General features: G+C 55.0%; 1 protein-coding gene across 4 annotated transcripts in view; it reads right to left on the minus strand.

The window, feature by feature from the left end:
- Camsap1 (calmodulin regulated spectrin associated protein 1) overlaps nt 1-18,209 on the minus strand; it is a 55,001-nt gene that overhangs the window by 9,972 nt on the left and 26,820 nt on the right. The window contains exons 4-12 of one of the 4 annotated variants that reach the window (XM_003472981.4): nt 13,436-13,516; nt 12,486-12,518; nt 9,878-10,019; nt 5,354-5,493; nt 5,172-5,268; nt 4,362-4,536; nt 3,369-3,460; nt 2,844-2,928; nt 336-2,715 (exon numbers count right to left, since the gene is read on the minus strand). In XM_003472981.4, coding sequence (XP_003473029.2) covers nt 336-2,715; nt 2,844-2,928; nt 3,369-3,460; nt 4,362-4,536; nt 5,172-5,268; nt 5,354-5,493; nt 9,878-10,019; nt 12,486-12,518; nt 13,436-13,516 — 3,225 coding nt within the window. Of the gene's footprint in view, nt 1-335; nt 2,716-2,843; nt 2,929-3,368; nt 3,461-4,361; nt 4,537-5,171; nt 5,269-5,353; nt 5,494-9,877; nt 10,020-10,990; nt 11,051-12,485; nt 12,519-13,435; nt 13,517-18,209 lie in introns of all 4 variants that reach the window. The other 3 variants (XM_063244051.1, XM_013155825.2, XM_023566399.2) reach the window with 3 other exon arrangements.

Below are 18,209 nucleotides of genomic sequence, written 5' to 3' on the forward strand. Positions count from 1 at the left end.
CAGGTCGCATCCCACTGCATCCGCAGGGAAGGAGCATGGGAGGCTGCAGGGCTGGCCCAGGCTCCATACCCCTGGAGTGCAGCCTGGCCTCGGCATTCCCATAGCTTTCCGGCTCTGCCTTTTTCACACTTCTAAGTGGTTCAAAAGTCCATGACAGAAAAACACTTCGTCACATGTGTACATGCCAAGAAATCAGACCCTAGGGTTCATGAGCAGTGGTGGGGGCTCAGCCTTACAAGCAGGGGACCAGGTCTTCCACCCAGACCCTCAAGTCTGCTCCGGACCAAAGTCCTGGGTGTGAACCCACCCCAGCCCCGTCACGACCGCCCACGTACCTTGAAGAAGAAGCCGACCCCAGGTTTCTGGTCCCCGTCGCTGACGAGCTCCGATGCGCTGTCTGGGCCCGCCACTTCACCATCCTCGTCGGGGGCCTTCAGGTGGGCCAGATCCACCTCGATGAGGCTGGCCTTGCTCCTCAGTGGCTCCTCCGTGGAGGCTACCTCTTTCGTGCGGAGCAGCTCTGCCTCTTGCACGCTGGCGTCCAGGACTTCGCTGAGACCCATCTGTTCTGCAATGACGTTGGAATCTTTGGACGAGGACAGAATGAATGCCCGCTGATTGCTCTCGTCGTGGAGCCGGTAACCATCGAGGAGCCCTTTCTCAGGTGGGTGGCCACTGGACTCTGCAGCCCTATCTGCACCTGTGTCGGGGGTGATCGGGGAGTGTCCCGGGGGGAAGGGGCGTGGGTGTGGGAGGCCCTCCATGCTGGGCGTCGGGGTTTTGCTCCTGGAGCCTCCCTGCTGCCTGTCTTTTGGGACCTTGAGCTCCGATGGTCTTCCAGAGCGGGAGGTCCGGCCCTGGCCCAGCCGAGGTGGTTTGCGGTGACCAGCCATCCCGGGTGGTGAGAGCGGCTCCACAAAGTGGATGGCAGCCTTCACCTTCTGGTCCTGGGAGCTGGTCTTGGAGCTGGGCACTGGAACAGCCGGGGACGTCATGAGTAGCTGCTCCTGCTGCTGTGAGATCCTCAGGATGGCCTGCTGCAGCGTGCTGATGGTCTCGCTCAGCTTCTCAATGGACAGCTCGCACTCGGCCACGTCCACACCCTCACCCACCCCATCCTCCAGGAGGGCAGCAGAGATCGCCTTGCTCTTATCCACGTCATGCACCATGACTGCCTCTCGGGGCCTGAGAGGCTGTACGAGAGCCAAGCCCTCTCCGTCTGCATCCCGAGCCATGCCCTGCTCGGTTCTGGCAGTACTGTCGTCCAGGTCCTCGCCATTGTGCTGTGCGTACTCCTTGGCCAAGTGCTCAGGCCGCAGTGGCTGTGGGGCACCGTCTGCCTTGCCTTTCTTCACCACATGCAGAAAGGCGGCCTTGCCCAGCTTCAGGCGTTGCCGAGCGGACAGCGCCTCCATCTTCTTTTTCTGGGCCTCAATGGCCCTGCGCTTCTCCTCCAGCTGCATGTGCAGCTGCACCAGCTCAGAGGCCAGGAGGCTGGCGGGATCCCGACCATGCCTGCCTGGGCTCTGCTCCCGCTTCTGCCTCCATGTGGTCAGGGGCGCGGGGCAGCTCTCTGATGCATCTGGAGTGGTTTTCTGAGAGCTGCTGGTGCTGGACTTGGTCTCGTAGCTGTTGAGCCGCTGCAGCTTCCGCTCTGCGAAGCTGGTCATCTTCACGCTGCCGCTGGCTAGGGACACACTGCTAAGCTGAGAGGCCGTGCTCAGGCATGGGCTGGAGCGGCCACTGGCGCCATCCTTGTCCTCATGCTCCCGCACCTTCATGTCCTCTTGCAGCTTGGCAGACTCCTCCTCCCCCGTGTACACAGTAAGAACTGCAGGGTGACCCTCGCCCATGAAGTCCTGCTCTGCGTCCTCTATGTCAACCACATCAGAGTCAGAGTCCTGCCTCAGCAGCGTCCAGGGCTCCGAGTCCTGGGAGCCAGGGCTCTTGGAGCCAATGCACAGCCTCCCCTCTGCATCCTCGTCAGCCCGGCCCACGTGGAGGAAGAAGCCAGTTACAGGCTGGCTCTGGGGTGACGGCTGGAACCCACCCATGGCCAGAGGTCCCCCACGCACCTCCCCCAGGGCTTCCGATGAGCGCAGAGATACCTCAGCCGAGTCTGCACTGGCCACAAACTCTGCACAGGGGATGGGGGTGAAAGTCCTATTCGAGTCCCGCCCACCATGACCACCAGTTACTTTCTTTCGTGCCAGTGGCTGGGGGCCCTCACTGGCCCGCTTGGCTGTGGAGCTCCTTGGCCTCCCTTCCCCATACTCGTCCTCCTTGGTGATAACCTGCTTCTCTTTTGCTGGCCTCAGTACTGCTGGCATCAGGGGTTCCAGGAAGAAACTGTCAGGCTTATTCTCTGCAGTATCCAGCTGCCTCTGGGGAGACTTGGCACTGGTCGGCAGAACTGGCACACGGGGTGAGGCCCTGGTGACCTCCGGGTCACCGCGGTGGGCAGTCACATCCATCCTAATGATGGCCATGAGCTCCTCCTCTTCATCCTCAATACTGACATTGCTCAGCAGGCTTTTCCCGTTGGCCTTCCCAGCCGTGGGGTGTGCCTGGTTCTGGGGCGTCAGGTGGACAATATTGGAAGCCAGGCTGTCTTTGCTGATAGAGCGGGCCAAGCTGATGCTGTCGCCGGAACCAGGGTCCACCTCACAGCTGGTGGCATGATGCAGTACAAAAGGTGTTGGCTGGGACACAGGCCTGAAACACGAGCAGAAACCACAGGTGTGGAACAGTGTGCAGGAGGCTGCTCAGCACCACCATAGCAGGCTTGGCTCAGGGGAGTCTACTGAAGACCACAATGTAAACATCACTTCCAAGGGACCCACCTGGTTTTTTTTTCCGGCCACGCTACTGCAGCACCTCGTGGCTGACTGTCAACTCGGGTTAAAGAATTGGACCGATGCCGCTGATCTGCAGTGTGGAGGAATTAACATTTGGAGTTTTAATTCTGCGCAACTAGAAATGCTTTCCCCAGAAAATGATCTTAACTCAGTACACCAAGACTGCTCAAGGAAAGCAGACAATCGAACCCATCCTACTCACAGGTCAGTAACTAACGTGGGACGCAACCATCAGCCCAACACAGGGAGCAAGGGAACCCCAACTCTAGGCAAGCCTCAATACAGAAGCTCTTGCTTCAGTCCCCGCAGCGGTTCTGCATCTCCGTGGGATTTATTAGGTATGGCTGAGATTTTCACAGTCAGACTGTAAACTCAAGGCACACAGTGCAAAACAGAGTTTACCATCCTGTTCTTAACTGAAGTCACTACATGAGCCAAGTCATTGGCTCCAAGGAAGTCCTGCGGTTCAGGGGAGGGGAAGCGGGCAGAAGCGGGCAGGCATGCTCTCACCAGGCAGATCCTCGGCCTGTGCTGCTTTCTGCTGCTTCTGCCTCAACGGCAGTAAAGGATGGGATGGGCTAAATGCAGACGTTCCTTTCCCCCTAAATGGAAAACAATTGAGAGAAAAATTACCATTTATAAAACTTCAATTTCAAAAGCAAATGCATGTGAAACGGCAAAGATCATCAAGAATTTCTTCTCAGCTGTAAGCACCCTAACATTTCCTGGGAAATACTGCTGTAAAAATGAGCCACGAGACTACCAAGAACTCCAACCCTGGGACAAATGGAAAAGCTGCAAACAAGGGGTTCCTTCAGGTCAGCAAGCCACACAGGCAGTTTCCCGTTTCAACAGTGAAACATAAACATGCCACGAGGGTACATGTGAGAGAAACCACAGAGACAGGAGTGAGAAGAGTGGGATTCTCAGAACTGCATGGCACTGGCTCAGTGGCAAGCCGGTCACTTCAGCAATAAAGATGACTGTGCAAACTAACACTGCAAACATGGCCCCACTCGGCCCATTCACGCAGATCTGTGGCTGAGGACACACACTCCTGAAGCAGACCCAGTGCTCACAGGGATGCCACGCCTGCAAGGGCGCTGCCACCAGCTGACCAGGCTGTCAGCTTGTGGGCACTCTCGCTGCCACACTTAGGGGAATGTGGCAAGGACAGGCCACCAAGGTATGGGCAGGCTGGAGGGACTGTAGGCCACCAGCATGCTGGGCCGCAGCTGCCAGGCTTGGGCCTAAAGAGGTAAATGCAGGGAGAGGTCATCTAGGGTCAGAAGGGATATGGGGTGGGAAGCAAGAGAGGAGGCGAGAAAGGAAGAGAGGACACAGAGGCCAAGAGCTATGTGCCAAGGGTGGAGACTGGCAATTAGCCCTGGCCTCTGTGGAGGCCCAAGCGGAGGAGGACAAGCTTCCTGGGGCACACCGACACAGCCAGTGCTTCCGCCACAACTTTGAGCCGCTACAAAGTGGGGAACAGGACAGACTCACAGACACTCGGATTCCTCGGGGTGGAGGTGGTGCCTATGCCCGCCCTCGGCTGGCAGCGGGGCGGGAGGCAGGTCGGCGGGGCTCATCGAAGCGGGGCTGCCCAGGAAACTGCGCTTGGTGGCATTGGAGATAGGCACAGGGGGCCGGCTGCTCTTCGGCTGTAACACTGTTTTAGCTGCAAAAGTAACAACTTTAGGGAAACTAACATGAAACACAAACCTGGTATTTTGTTTTTGAGACAGGGTCTGTGTATGCAGTTCAGGCTATGAACTCACTATGTAGGCCAGACTGGCCGAACTTGTGGGGATCCTGCCTCCACCTCCTGAGTGCTAAGATTACAGGCTTGTACCACCACACCTGGCTAAGCCTGCATCTTTCATAAGTGTAAAAATAACTCAACTTTTACCTGAAAACAAACCTCTCCAGAAAACTGTTGTCAAATTTAACAAATTTACTGCATAACGTCAGATATGACTTTCTGTTTTGTTATTTTGAGACAGGGTCTTGCTTTGTGGTTCAGCTTGGCCCTGAACTCACTGTGAGGTGCAGGCTGGCCATGGACTCACAGCAACCCTCCCAAATGCCTGCAATCTCAGGCATGAGCTACTGTGCCTGGCAAATGCTATGACTGTTAAACCAACTTTTCCAAACACTATGCAGACTGGAAGAAGAGTGGACAGAAAAGGAAAGCCTGATCCACAAGGAACCTAGGCACTGCACAGCCTGCCCTGGGTGCCGGCAGACCCCCAGGATCTCCCAGCTCCCAGGAATCCCTGGAACACACCCCACCCACCATGTGTGGTCACTCACAATCTTTCAGCTCCTGAACATCCCGGGGCTGAACAAAATCGGGTTTAACATTCTCAAACCACCAGAAGAGCTCAGCAATAAAAACCATAACGTTGGGCTAAAAGAACAATGAAAGGAGAGAGGGGACATAAGTACCCAGCAGTGCACAGCCCCAGACGACGCTGCACCTGAGCCGCCCTCACCTTGAGCACTAAGGGCGCGTATAGCATGTCCTCCAGCGCGAGGTAGAAGCACTTGTTCAGGTGCTCGTTGGCGAACTCTCTCAGCAGCCGGATGTTGTACAGGCTATCGGCCATGGACGGCACCTCCTTCAGGCATATATCTGACAGACACAGAGGAGGAGGGCTCAGCACGCGGAGACACCGCACAGTGGGGTGTACAGATGGGCCACAGGGCGTTTCATGCCGGGGAGTGTCGTACCAAAGAAATAACATCAGGAGATCCAAAAGTACAGTTTCCCCAGTGACACTCGGTGTAAAAGGAATGTGCTCAAGGAGAAAGCAGTGACACCTCCAGGATTTGCTTTTAGTGGCTAATGCTGAGACAGCTAGCAAATCACTAATTTGATTTGGGCTTCTAAAAGAAAGGGTGGCCACACCGATTCATCTGGGGAGCCTCGCCACACCAGGGGCTGAGCAAGTCCCCTCTGCCCTGACTGTGCTGGGAGAAGCTTGTACTCCAAGTGTCGAGGAAAGCCACCGACCCGCTCTGGGCAGGACACTTGAGGACATCAGGCTTGCATTGGCAAGAGCACCGCAGGAGCCTTCTAAGGACAAGCTTCAACATCAGGGGCTTGGAAGCACCTCCAAGTCAGACTTTCTACTCAGTCACCTCGACTGCTCCTTTCAGGCTCAGGGCTTTAGTCTAAGGTCAGGGTGCTTCTGCCTCACATGCAGTGGGGTGTCACCAGGTCTCACATAAGGCCACCTGGCACCAGGGGTTACTAGCCAGCCAGTCTGTCCCTAGTGGCTTTGGGACATCCATCCCCTGCACCAGCGCCTCTTCCCCAGGCTCTGCGTGCAGTTCCCCACTCCACTGCCTCCCAGACCAGAGCCACGCAGCTCCAGCCAGGATAACATCCAGCAAGATTTGGTGGTAAATCATGGAGCAAGCACCCGTGTTTCTCCTCTTCGCAGTTAACCTGCGACAGCTGCAATGAAAAATAGTTTAAAAACCAGATTATAATCCACTAACAGAGCCAGAATGCAGGCCATGGAGCAGGACCAGGTGACCAATAACAGGCAGCATGGCGACAGTGCACAGAAAGGCAGACAAGAAATCTGAGGACAAGGGGCAAAGGAGGCAAGGTCTGCAGCACCCTCGCAATGAATCAACCAATTCTGAAGCAGAATCTTTCTCATCCAGCTGCCTGACCTGCCAAAGCAGTGCAGTGAAACAGAAGGCCAAGGGCCGAGAGACACTCTGCCACCCACCAGCCTCCCAAACACCAAGGCCCAGATGGCCAGTGGCAGCTCAGATGCAGTCCCGAGGCTACAGGGAGGTACCTGGAAAGCCTAAGAGCTGCACTGAAAGCCATAGCCATGTGGCACGTGCTGGGCAGAGGCCGGGGCTCAAGTGTGGTGACAGGAGAGGCCCACAGGGGGCACTGGGGGTCCCTGATCACCTAGAGAGTTTAACCCAACAGCTTTGGGCAGGGTGACAAAGCATGACAGTGGCCCCGGGCTCACCCAGGGAGATTGTACACCACTTTGTCAATTTCTTAGGAAACAACAGCTATTGACACACTTTCAGAATATTCTGGAAAATAACGATTTTTAGGTAGTGACTCAGCACCTGAGAACGCTCATTCCTGGCCCAAGCACTATAGAAGAATTTGTTTTTTCCTTACAATCTTAAACCTATTTCTGCTTTTCTTACTTCCCTTCACTGACTTCATTCCCAAGTCCTTCCTGGCCCTCTAGTGTGAGGAGTTGGCAAGGTGTGGTGTGCAGGAGCCCTAGTGAGGGCCCTCTGGGGGGACCCAGCCTCTCCCTGCTCCCTGGGGCGCAACCTGGGAAGCGAGCGTGTGTGTGTGTGTGTGTGTGTGTGTGTGTGTGTGTGTGTCTGTGTCTGTGTGTGTGTGTGTCTGTGTGTGTGTGTGTGTGTGTGTGTGTGTGTGTGTGTGTGTGTGTACCACGACCAGGCCATATCACGTCCTCAGCAGGCCATAAGCTGCCCCTCCCAGAATGATCCCATGTGGTCCTCGGATTCTTGTCTCCTAACATCTCACATAGGACTTCTCGCCTGCATGAACAGAGCAAGCCCACTCCTGGCTCCCTCTTGAGGTGGCGTCCAGAAACAGCATCCCCTCCCCAGTCCCAAAACCTGTGTTGTCCCCTGGGACTGACACCACACACCAGCTGCCATTTTCCTGACCTGTCTTCCAGGCCCAGCCCAGCCGTCCCATGTGATGGTGTCTTCCAACTCCTGAAGCTCATCGCCTTGGTCACCACTGCGTCTCTCTGCGCTCTCATCTCTCCCAGGCCCAGGGAATGCTGTGTGGCAGCTAATGTGCAAACGGAAGTGGCACAAATATTCCCAGCAGCCATCTCTGCTATCTACTAGATCTGTAGTTCTTCTTGCTCACTATATTCTTTATTTTTGCTCTCCTTTCTGATGTTTCCAGAAAACTTTCTATTAATCCTTTAAAAGCTGTTAGTTTTACATATTCTCCCTTTTAAAATTTTCTTATTCTGCAACTGAATTTACCAAAAACTTTAACATTTTTACATTGAAACTCATAAAGTCATGCCACCATGATTTTTATTAAAAAAGAGGTCACTGGGCAACCCCTCTGCTGAGGCCCACACCCCTGGTGACTGCTCCTGCCCTGGGCCTGCCTAGCTAGCAATGAAGGTCCAGGGCACTGCTGTGCGGCAGATGGCTACTGCTGTGGGCACACTGTGTTCTGCAGCCGGGTCCAGAGGAAGCTCTCATGACCAGACTAGCCCCTTGGGGTCTCTGCCCAATACTCTGCTGTGTCTGTCTGGTGGCCACTGAGCTGGGCCTGCCTGCCCCACCTGGCCCAGGGGCCTCGGTCTCTGGAACACTGGAGACTTGAGCCCCTCTCCTACCCCTGCACGAAGTGTGCCCTGCTAAAAGCCTCCCTGGGCATTGGGGTGCCATCCAACTGTCCCATGTCGTCCTGCTCCCACTTCCCCAAGGTTGCTGGGGCCTCCTCTTCCCATTTCAGCAGTCACACTGACCACTGTGGGTTCTCAGGAAGTGACACTGGCATCTTCCACTTCCCAGGTGATGCCTTGCCTTTTCCTGTTCTTCCTCCCTGCACTCACCTCTGGCTTTTCTACCTCTTCCTCCTTGTCCTGGTTCTTGGGTTTCTTCAAATCCACCTAACCCAGCTCTTCAGGAATTCTGACATTTCCATGACTCAGCACACCCTTCCTCAGACTCCCTGGAGTCCACTCTCTCCACTCCCTCATCGACACCGCGTCTCCTGTGCTGCCTCTGTACCTGGTGCTCCTTTGGGTCTGGGGTCACTGGCCTTCCACACCCAGTTAAGAGGGAAGCATCAGAGCAGAGGTTCTGCTGCAGGTGACAGGGCAGGCCACGTCTCCCCAAGGCAAGTTTCTGCAGAGGAGAATCCTCCCCTGCTCTGCACCCAAGGCAAACGGACCTCCTGGGGCTGAGATGGGCTGGCAAACTGCACAGAGCAGCTTACACCAAAGCCTCTCTCCAGGGGCTTACCTCCTTCCTAACCATCCCGAAGCCTACAGCCTGCCTGGCTCAGTTTCCCCCGAGACAAGGCCCCTGAGTCCGCAGTCACATTGCAGAGAATCCTACCCACAGTGGGGAGGGGAAGAATGCAGACAGGAGACGAGGCACTGCCACACAAAAACCCAGAGTCACTAACATCTGCCATCTTCCTACTAGCTGTCGCCCTCTCTTCCTGTCCTGCATCCCACAGGTCGGGTGTGGCCTACAGCCTCCATCAGAACTCCTGCAGGGGCATGAGTGTCCCTAACCCCAGAGCGCTCTGACACTGACCTTTCCCCTGGTAGCCTCTCAGTCCCCACCCATTGCCTGTTGACCTGGGGAGTAGGCACTCGAGGAGCCCCCATACTTTCCCAGCTCTTCTTCCATGAAGCCTGGCCCCAGCTTCTGACACAGACGGCCCTAAGGCTGATGGCGCTGCAGGCTATAGCCTGTTGGACCCTGGGGCACACATGGCTCCTTCCTTCCTCAGGCTCCTCTCAGGTCTCTCCTGGCCCAAGGTTCCCTGTCTTTCCAGTGCAGCTCTGTGAGTACTGAAATACTCCCGCAGCCCCCCAGACCCATTCAGGAGACTCCAGTGGAGAGAGGATGGCCTGTAGCGCAGGTGTCCATGGCCAGCCAGGACAACATGCGAGAGAGCAGCGCTTTGTCTGAGACTCCCTTGTAAGAACTGACACACTATGTGGCACTCCTGCCCTGGAGCAGCGCTCAGTCCGCCACGTCCTCCCAGGCCATGGCCCCTGCAGACCACACCAAGGCCGAGCGCACATTCCTGGGAGTGCTCTGCAGAGCACTGAAGCAGCGGGATTCTCATCCCCTAGAGGCGTCCTGAGCCCTTTCTACCTTTCTGAGATACAGGTGAGCTGCAGGCGCTCGCCCACGTTACCCTGACTCGCCCGCCACGGCACAGGTGCACAACCCCCCACACACCACCCCACACACCTCCTAGGCGTGCAGATAGCACCTCCACTCACCATCCAGTCTCATCTGCTCGGGGCAATAGTAGTGCACCACTGCCAGGAGAGCAGCGCCATCACTGCTGCCTCTCATCAAGTCCTCCAACAGCGGGAAGTAGGGTGACTGCCTGGAGGAAAGGTGCTCTCGCCGATAGCGGACCTGCAGTTGATAAAGGGAAAGGGTCTCTGCATGTGTGCTCACCTGGCCTGGACTATAGCCACGCTACAGGAGCACAGCATGGGCAGTGTCTTGAGACTCTTGGAGAAAACCTGTGCCCGCCTGGCACACTCAGATTGCTGGGATGGCACCCCTGCCCAGGACCCTCGTCAAGACTGGAGACTTGGGCTGCGCAGCTACAACAATTGGCAGCCATCCTCTGCAAGCGCCACCAGGGCCAGTCCAATGCTCAGCTGACACTGGAGGTAGACACGTGGGGAGGAGGCAGAACACAGGTCTACACTACCATAGCTGACACGCTACGAACTGGCGAGAAACAAGTTAAACAGTGAGCTTCGGAGTGCCATCAGCTGGCTGTGGCCGTGAAGGAAAACACACGACAGCTTTGGTGCAGAGTTTGAGAACTCTCAGAGCAAGTGAGGCCCCCTTCTCATGAAACACACATCAACCCGTCCAAGAAGCACCTGTGCAAGGCTCAGGACCAGAAACCATGTCTCCACTTGGAGAGGAAGCCTTGGGCCTCAGTTCTGCTCTGGGGTAGAGGAGGTAGTAGCCAGGCCCCTCCGGCAGCCCTGAGCCTGTACCCACCCTGTTTCACATTGGCTCACCAGCACAGCTCTCAGGCCTGGCTCTCCTTGCCAGCCACAGCTCCTGCAGAGGCAGACGCACGACAGCTATAGGCAGAGCCTGGCCGTCACAAGCTCAGAGCCCCAAGTCCCTGGCCCACAGGTGAACAGATTCCAAGGCTGTCTCCCTGCAGGCCGGAATCTCCAGCTGATGTCCAGGGAGACCAAGGATAAAACAGTCACATTCAGCATCAGACACTTTTAATGCTGTCTGCACAATTCTGCAACAAGGCTTGTTCTGTGTGGACTCCTTGGCAAAGGCTCGCTTTAACTTGTTTCTCAGCACCCAGGGCACGTGCTCCCACAATGACCCTCCTCATACTGTACCACACGTGCAAGCTCCGCGGGTTCCAGCATGCAGTGCACAGTGGCATGCGCCAGGCCAGGCTTCCACAGGCAGCAGACATGGGGCGAGCAGAGGCATGCATGAAGCAAATGGGTTCCGGATTAAAGATGGGCGGTGAGGGGGGTTGGGAGCACACGGAGCGCAAAACTGCCTCCTGCTATCACTCTCAACGCTGGCTGTGGGGTGCGATGACAAAACCTCCACCTGTCACTGTTACCGGGTTCATCTTCACCAGCTACTTACTGAAAACTGTGGCAGGGCACTCGCAGTTCCTGATAAAGGAACATTTGCTCACTTTTTATTTTCTCAGACAAAGTCTTGCTATGCAGCCCAAGCTGGCCTTAAATTCACATTGATCTTCCCACTTCAGCCTCCCTAATGCTGGGATTACAGGAGTGTGTCACAGTGCCACACTGATAAGGGGACAACTGAAGGGATGCTGATGCTGTCACATTTTTGTCTTCATTCAATCAACCTCCCTGGAGGACAGCTGAATCTGTGAGCCACTGTCCCAGTTACCTTTGGAACTCGGGAGACCGGAGGTCTGTGGCTCTCCTGAGGCAGCCTGTCTGCCAACACATGCAGAGAAGCACAGTGGCCAGAACACAGGCCTGGCCGGAGGAGCCCGTGCAGTCCATGCCGTGGGATCCCGAGAAGGGGCCAGAGGGTGATTTGAGCCACATCAGGAAGCCACCAAACACACATGGCATTAGGGGGACACAGAGACCCATCTCCACAAGGACTCGTATCTATGAGTTCACGTGCACAGGCACCACTAGGCACCAAGCACAGGGTGACAAACTGGCTCTGTCCGGAATGGACCACAGATGGGGCACAGCCAGGCTGTCTAATCAAATCACTGTCTTCAAGCTAAGCCAGAGCCCTGAGCCTGCGCTGGCCTGCTGACCACACTGAGCCCTTGCCTGGGAGCCAGCGCATGCCAGGGAAGGAGGGCACAGGAGGGAGGTCACAGGCCCAGGGACAGGAGCAAGATCCCTCTCCACAGACCACCTATGCCCTTGGCCAGGAGCCATCTTCCCAAATGGATACCACCTGGAGATGCCAGGGATGGCAGGTAAACACTGAGGGGGAGTGACGTCAGGAAAGACCAGACATCAGGGGCAGCTCAGGCTACTGCCTGTTGCCGTCAATCTTTCTAGTATCTCTGAGAGTCACAGAGAGACTGTGTCCTGTCAGCCTCTCTGTGCTGGTCACATGAACACTATGAACAGACAACCCCAGGTTAGAAGCGGGGCAGACGGAGCAGAAGCCCCTGCACCACAGTGCAACCCTGCAAGGTGCCACAGCCCAGCCAGCGCTCACTCCTACTCTACTGAGAAGCTGTAACACCAGTCCCAAGTGGACGCTTGAACAAACAACAAAAGAGAAACAGTTCTGGGTGCAAGCATTTCAATGGCAGCACATGATGGCAACAGGATGACTCTGCAGACAGCAGCTGGTGGCAGGGTCACTTACGGGCACTAACTTCCAATACCACTTGGAGGGAGACTGCTCAGGAAGCAGGAAGGAAGGTGAAGAGGAGGGTCAGCAGCAGGTCCGCAGGACATTGTGATACACACTCACACGCCAGCGGTGGGACAGCATCCCATAAGCAAAGGCTTCTGGGTATCTGTGACTGCCCCACGCCACAGCAGCAGGAGAGTCGAGGGGAAGGAGACACCTCCCCTCCTCAGCCATCCTTCACAGTAGCAAAGAACACCTCAGACTCAGATAGGACGGGGGCTCAGGCAAGCAGCCCACCCACAAAGGAGGGCGAGGCTGTCCCCTCGACCATGCGTGTGTCACCTGGGTCAGGGCGACATCTGGGGTGTCTGGGCTGCGGTCTGACTGGTGCCAGGCTGCCAGGAGCCCACTGGTATGGCGCTCGGAGGGAGAAGAACCGGGGTGGGGCTGTTCCTCAGAGCCAGTGAGACTGTAGAGCCTGGCTGTGTCCTGCACACAAGTGCTTGGCCAAAGGGAAAATGCCAGGAGGGAGAGAGACCAATGCCCAAACGTGCAGCATACCTACAACACACACATTTCCTACCGAGTTTCTACGACAGGGATTCTCAGGTGCCACAGCCATGTGGCACCTCAAAGCCTCTGCAGGGACACACCAGGGTGCTGCAGGTACCAGGCCGACACTCGGACACAATCTTTGGAGGCCTGCTTCCAGGCAGGCCAGGGCCCCCCACTCTTGAGCTGCCCAAGCCCTCCCAGCATACCCTTGCCTTCCCACAATTCAGTGGCCAGACCCTTTTTCAAGGAGGAGAATGGCAGACCGCAGGCCACTGCAGGCCACCACAGCCCTGGGCCAGCTCTGTGGGGCAAGAGGAAGGGAGCCACAAACAAGTCACAGGTACAGCCTCGGGCACTAGCACCACACTGGCCAAGTTCATTCCCGGGAAATCAAATCTGTCCTTTACCTTGTGATGAGCCGGGCTCTCCAGCAACTGCTGCTTTAACTTAATTTCCTTCTCTGTTATCTCTCTCATTTTAAGATTCACCTAAGAAGAAGAGAAACACATTAAGGAGATGGCTGCTCTCCGAGCTCTCCCCACACCTCCAGCTGCACCTAGGCCCCGCTGAGCTCTGGCCTGGAGACACCTAGAGCTGGGGATCCCCATCCCTGCACACCAGCCAAAGTTTCTCCCTCACAGCACAGCCACCAAGGCGCGACCTGGTACGTGTGTGTGACATGCTCCCCGACACCATGGGGACCCATCAGCAGATGCAAAGACCCCAGCAGAGCACAACGGACCACATGGACTGACGTCCCAGCACGTCGCCCACTGCACACCCCAACAGCTAGAAACCCTGTATCTTCTCCTGGGACTGCTCATGCATTACGACAAAGTGCGCTATAAACCAACAGCGTGGGAAAAATGTGCGTGGGCTACTCTGACAGCCAGCAGAGGGGAGCAGGCCTGAAGGCTTCTCATCACACAGCAGGCCGGGGTGGACCCGAGACCTCTGAGAGGTTGAGGCAGGGGGGCTTTTGAGATTTCATCTCAAAACAGTAAATGAAGAAGATGGGGGGAGGCAGTGCAGGATGTGGCCCTGTGTTCAACCCCAAGTATTGGAGACAAAACAAACAAAAAACCGAAATCTGCAATTTGTTTTTTAAACTCAAAAACAAATACAGAAAAATCAATAGAGATAAATACAAAAATCAATGAATTAGAAAACATGAAAAAAGATGAATCTACAGCTGAGTATTGTAGGCATGACATAAATCACATGGAGAGGCTGGCCTAGGGGCGCATGCCTTGAAGTCCAGCACCCAGGCAGCTGAGCAGGAGGATGAGTCTACAGGCAGCCTGGACAACACAGGCAGTTCAAGGCCTGCCTGGACTACACAGTGAGACCCTTTCTCAAAAGAATATCACAGCCAAACAGTCAAATAAAAAACAAAACTGTAACATGGTGCAGCCCTATTTTTTGAAGGAAAAGTAAGAGCATCTAAACATCTACCCTTCTACTTTGATAGAAGGACCATTTAAAAAGCCAGCACAACTGTACGCTACTAAAGGACCAAGGAGGAGGTCAAACACGGCAAATGGAGCATTTGCTACCATCTGACCCCTGTCAAACCACACAGAAAGCCACAGCAAAAGGAAAAAGAGCAACCACCAGGAGATGGAAAAGCCAGCTGCTGAGGGTGGGGGACAGGGCCCCCAGCCAAAGCCTGTGCCCCCAGCCAGGCCTGTGCCAGAGGAATGGGCCCATGAAAAAGCAGTCTCTCTGCAGAGTCAGACAAATGGCCCCAGCCAAGCTGCTGGCACAGGCAGGGGCAGTGGCAGTGGCAGAGGCAGAGGCGACAGGGGCAGGGGCAGGGCAGTGCAACCCCGTGGGGCTCCTCTGGACATTCCACTCGCCAGGACCCCGAAGCCAGCATGGAACCCTCTCCCATGTGGGCAGCTGAAGCCTGGAGGGTCTGCAACTGCCTGAAAAACCTTCAATCGCACTGTGCGGGGCCACTGAGCAGAGGAAGAGGACGCAGGCAGAACCGTGATGCCCCAGCAGCCTGCCGGGCAGGGTTCTGGACACCTCTCAGGACATGGCCAGCTCAGTGTCCTGCCCCTGTGCTGTCCCGTGGATGGCTGGAGCTGCAAAGACCTCCCGCCTCCGGTCCTCATGGGCGTGCAGTTGCCAAGGCCTTGGTGGGGCAGCAGAGTGCAGCCCGTCAGCCCCATGCCCTACACAGCCACATGGAGCACAGCCCCAGGCTCATTCCTGTGCACCACACGGAAAGGGGACCACAGGGACACCTGCAGGCCTCTGTCTGAGCTGCACCACCTCAGACCTGCATGCCGAGTCCCGCTCAAACCCAGTAAGCCCAGTGCCAGAAGCAGAACTGAGCGCAGGGCTCCAGGGACACCAGAGAACCTGTTCCTGGTAACATATGAATCTCAGGCAAAAGTTAAAACTCTGGAAAGTCTGTTTGTGCCATCAAAGCTAGACAGCTTCCTAACACGGAAAGGCTCCTCTGCAGAAGTCGGAGGGGACAGCAACCCAGCAATACTTCGAACCACATCCCAGGGGTCTGTGAGATCAGGGATCTGCGCTCTCAGTGAAGGAATCCTCTGAAAGCGCAACACTCGACCTAACAAAGCCCCAGGAAGAAAGAGGCAGCCTTTAATAAAGGAGAACACAAAGCCAGGCACAGGGTACACACCAGAAATCCCAGCACCTGGGAGGCTGAGGCAGGAGGATTGCTGTGAGTTTAAAACCAGCCTGAACTGTATAGTGAGACCCTGCCTCAAAAAGACAAAAAAAAAAAAAATAATAATAATAAAGCTGGACATAAAAAGTTTACTGACCTAGTATTTAGGATATAAAAAGAACACCTCAACAACAACAAAAAACTCATTTTAAAATGTGCAGGGAGTCAGACTAAATACTTCTCCTAAGAAGACATAAATGCCCAGAAGCACATGGCAGTCCCATGCCCTGCATCAGGAGGGAAACGCAGATCGGATGGATGCTACCCAGGGACGCCATCTCTTCCCCTCCAGGGGCAACTCAGAAGCTAACAGAAATAATGGGTTAGCAAGGACAGAGAAAATTGGAAGCCTCAGGCGTAGGAGTGGGAACACCTAAAGGTGCCACTTGCTGTGGAAAGCCCAGCAGACCTGGAAAGTTACACAGAAGAACTGTGCGACCCAGCAGTTTGCCCCTCAACACACCCCCAGGGAGAATGAAAACCCAAGTCCACATGGCGTCACTACTCACAAGGGTCACTCACAAGCAGGAACACCACGGGTGTCCACAAACTAGCAAATGGGCGCACGGAACATGGAGACCGCCCGTGGAATATTACTCAGCCCAGCCCCTGCCACACCCCGGACAATGCTGGGAAACACTGCGCTCCTGAAGGAAGCCAGACGTCTATAAGCCACGAATTACACAATTCCAGGTCCAAGTGACCCTCACCCTGACCTGTCAACTGGGTTCAGAGACCCGTGTCGGTGGGCCCTGACAGTGTGACCTTAGGGGCCACACATGGGTCTGCTGCTCTGCATCCTGGGCACCACTGTGCAGGCAGCTCTGCCTGCCACACCCTCTGCCATAATGCTGGGCGACAGCGTCCTGCTCTCCAGAACTGAGAACCACAGAAAGCCTTTCCCAGTTTGTCGTGGGTGTCAGGTATCACTGCCTGACATGAACTGCCCAGGACCAGCAAATCCACAGGGACAAGGACAGGAAGCAGAGTGGGAATGGCCGGGCACTGAGAGTGGAAGGCAATGGGTAGCTGCTAGGAGCAGTGGCCAAGGGTGACATCAGCTTGACAATCTCACATAAAAATGGTTAACTCGATGTCAAGAGAACTGAAGGTTCTCCCAGAGAGCAGCTCCCTTTGGCACTGGACAGCACCCCCTGTGTTCTTCTCCGGAACCCACAAGTTAAACCTCCCACTCCCCCCACCTCACTCTACCCCCACCCCTACCCCCACCCCCACCCGCTGGCACAGGCAAAGGCTCCTCCAATCAGCTGTCAGTGCCATCCCTCCTGCCCTTTTAGCTCCGCCCCATCAAATTCCCCTGCCAGCTTCTGGAGGATGCCTGCCTCTCCTGCCTCTCCTCGGCTGCCCTCCCGTGCCCTCAGTAAAGGCTTTTTTCTCTTCTTTTCCAGTAAAGGCTTTTTTCACTCTTTCTCTTGCGGCACAGAAGACCAAACAAGAAACATACCTGGATCCCTCCATTTTTGAGAATTCTTTTAAAAAGATAATTGATGACAGTTTCAAATTCCGAATTCCAATGAATCTTTGAGAAATGTCAACTTTGGGCACAGGACCAAGGAGAGGTCCTCCTGTCACCCGCTCGCCATCAGGTTACTGTAAACGGCTCTTTCAGACGTCAGCAAGAAGTGGGGGAACGCAGCCCCGACTGACAAACAGACTGAAGGAACTTGCAAATCCTTTCACCACCTTCTGATGTTGCTTTGGGGAATATGGTTACTTTCATTTAAAAAATCATTATTCATATGAAGAGTGTTAACTGCTTTCTTTAAATGTTATTTTTAATTTCTAGCATGGTACATACTGATAGATTATAATTTTCTTAAAAATTTCTTTGCTGTTACAATAACTCTTTATTAAGACTATAAATGGATTTAAAGCAAAAGGTATAAATGGGTCATGAAACCAAAATGTTTTAAGTATTTTGAGCTATTAAAAAAAAGCCAAGGCCAGGCAAAGTGGCACACACCTGTCATCTCAGCACTTGGGAGGCTGAAGCAGGAGGATCACTGAGTTTCAGGCCATCCTGGGCTACACGGAGTGTTCAAGGCCAGCCTGGACTACACAGGGAAACCCTGTCTCAAGGGGAAAAAAAAAAAAAGAGGAAAATACACAAGTAAAGCCCAAAGACTTCTACCTTGATTTCTGACTACTAACTGTTGAAAACTAAAATAGTGAAACCCAAAGAAGGGCGACTGATGGCCACCAAGGACAGAGAAGCACAGGCCGGAAGCCAGGTCACTGTGCCCAGGAGACCTGGACAGCCTAAGATGCAGGCAGCCCTGCAAACAACCGCAGACGGAACAGGGCTCTACGCATGGCCCTTAGGGAGAGCGACAAGGGGAAAGTGAAGAAACAAGAGGCAGAAACAGGCCAGATGCGACCCAGGCACACAGACACCAAGCAGTCTCCACACAATGACAACCATGGGCACAAGTAACTAATTTAAATGGACAGAC

The sequence above is a fragment of the Cavia porcellus genome, unplaced genomic scaffold (assembly GCF_034190915.1).
Source record: "Cavia porcellus strain 051 isolate PalLab524CR breed Dunkin Hartley unplaced genomic scaffold, mCavPor4.1 scaffold_49, whole genome shotgun sequence".
In the NCBI taxonomy this organism is placed as follows: Eukaryota; Metazoa; Chordata; class Mammalia; order Rodentia; family Caviidae; genus Cavia; species Cavia porcellus.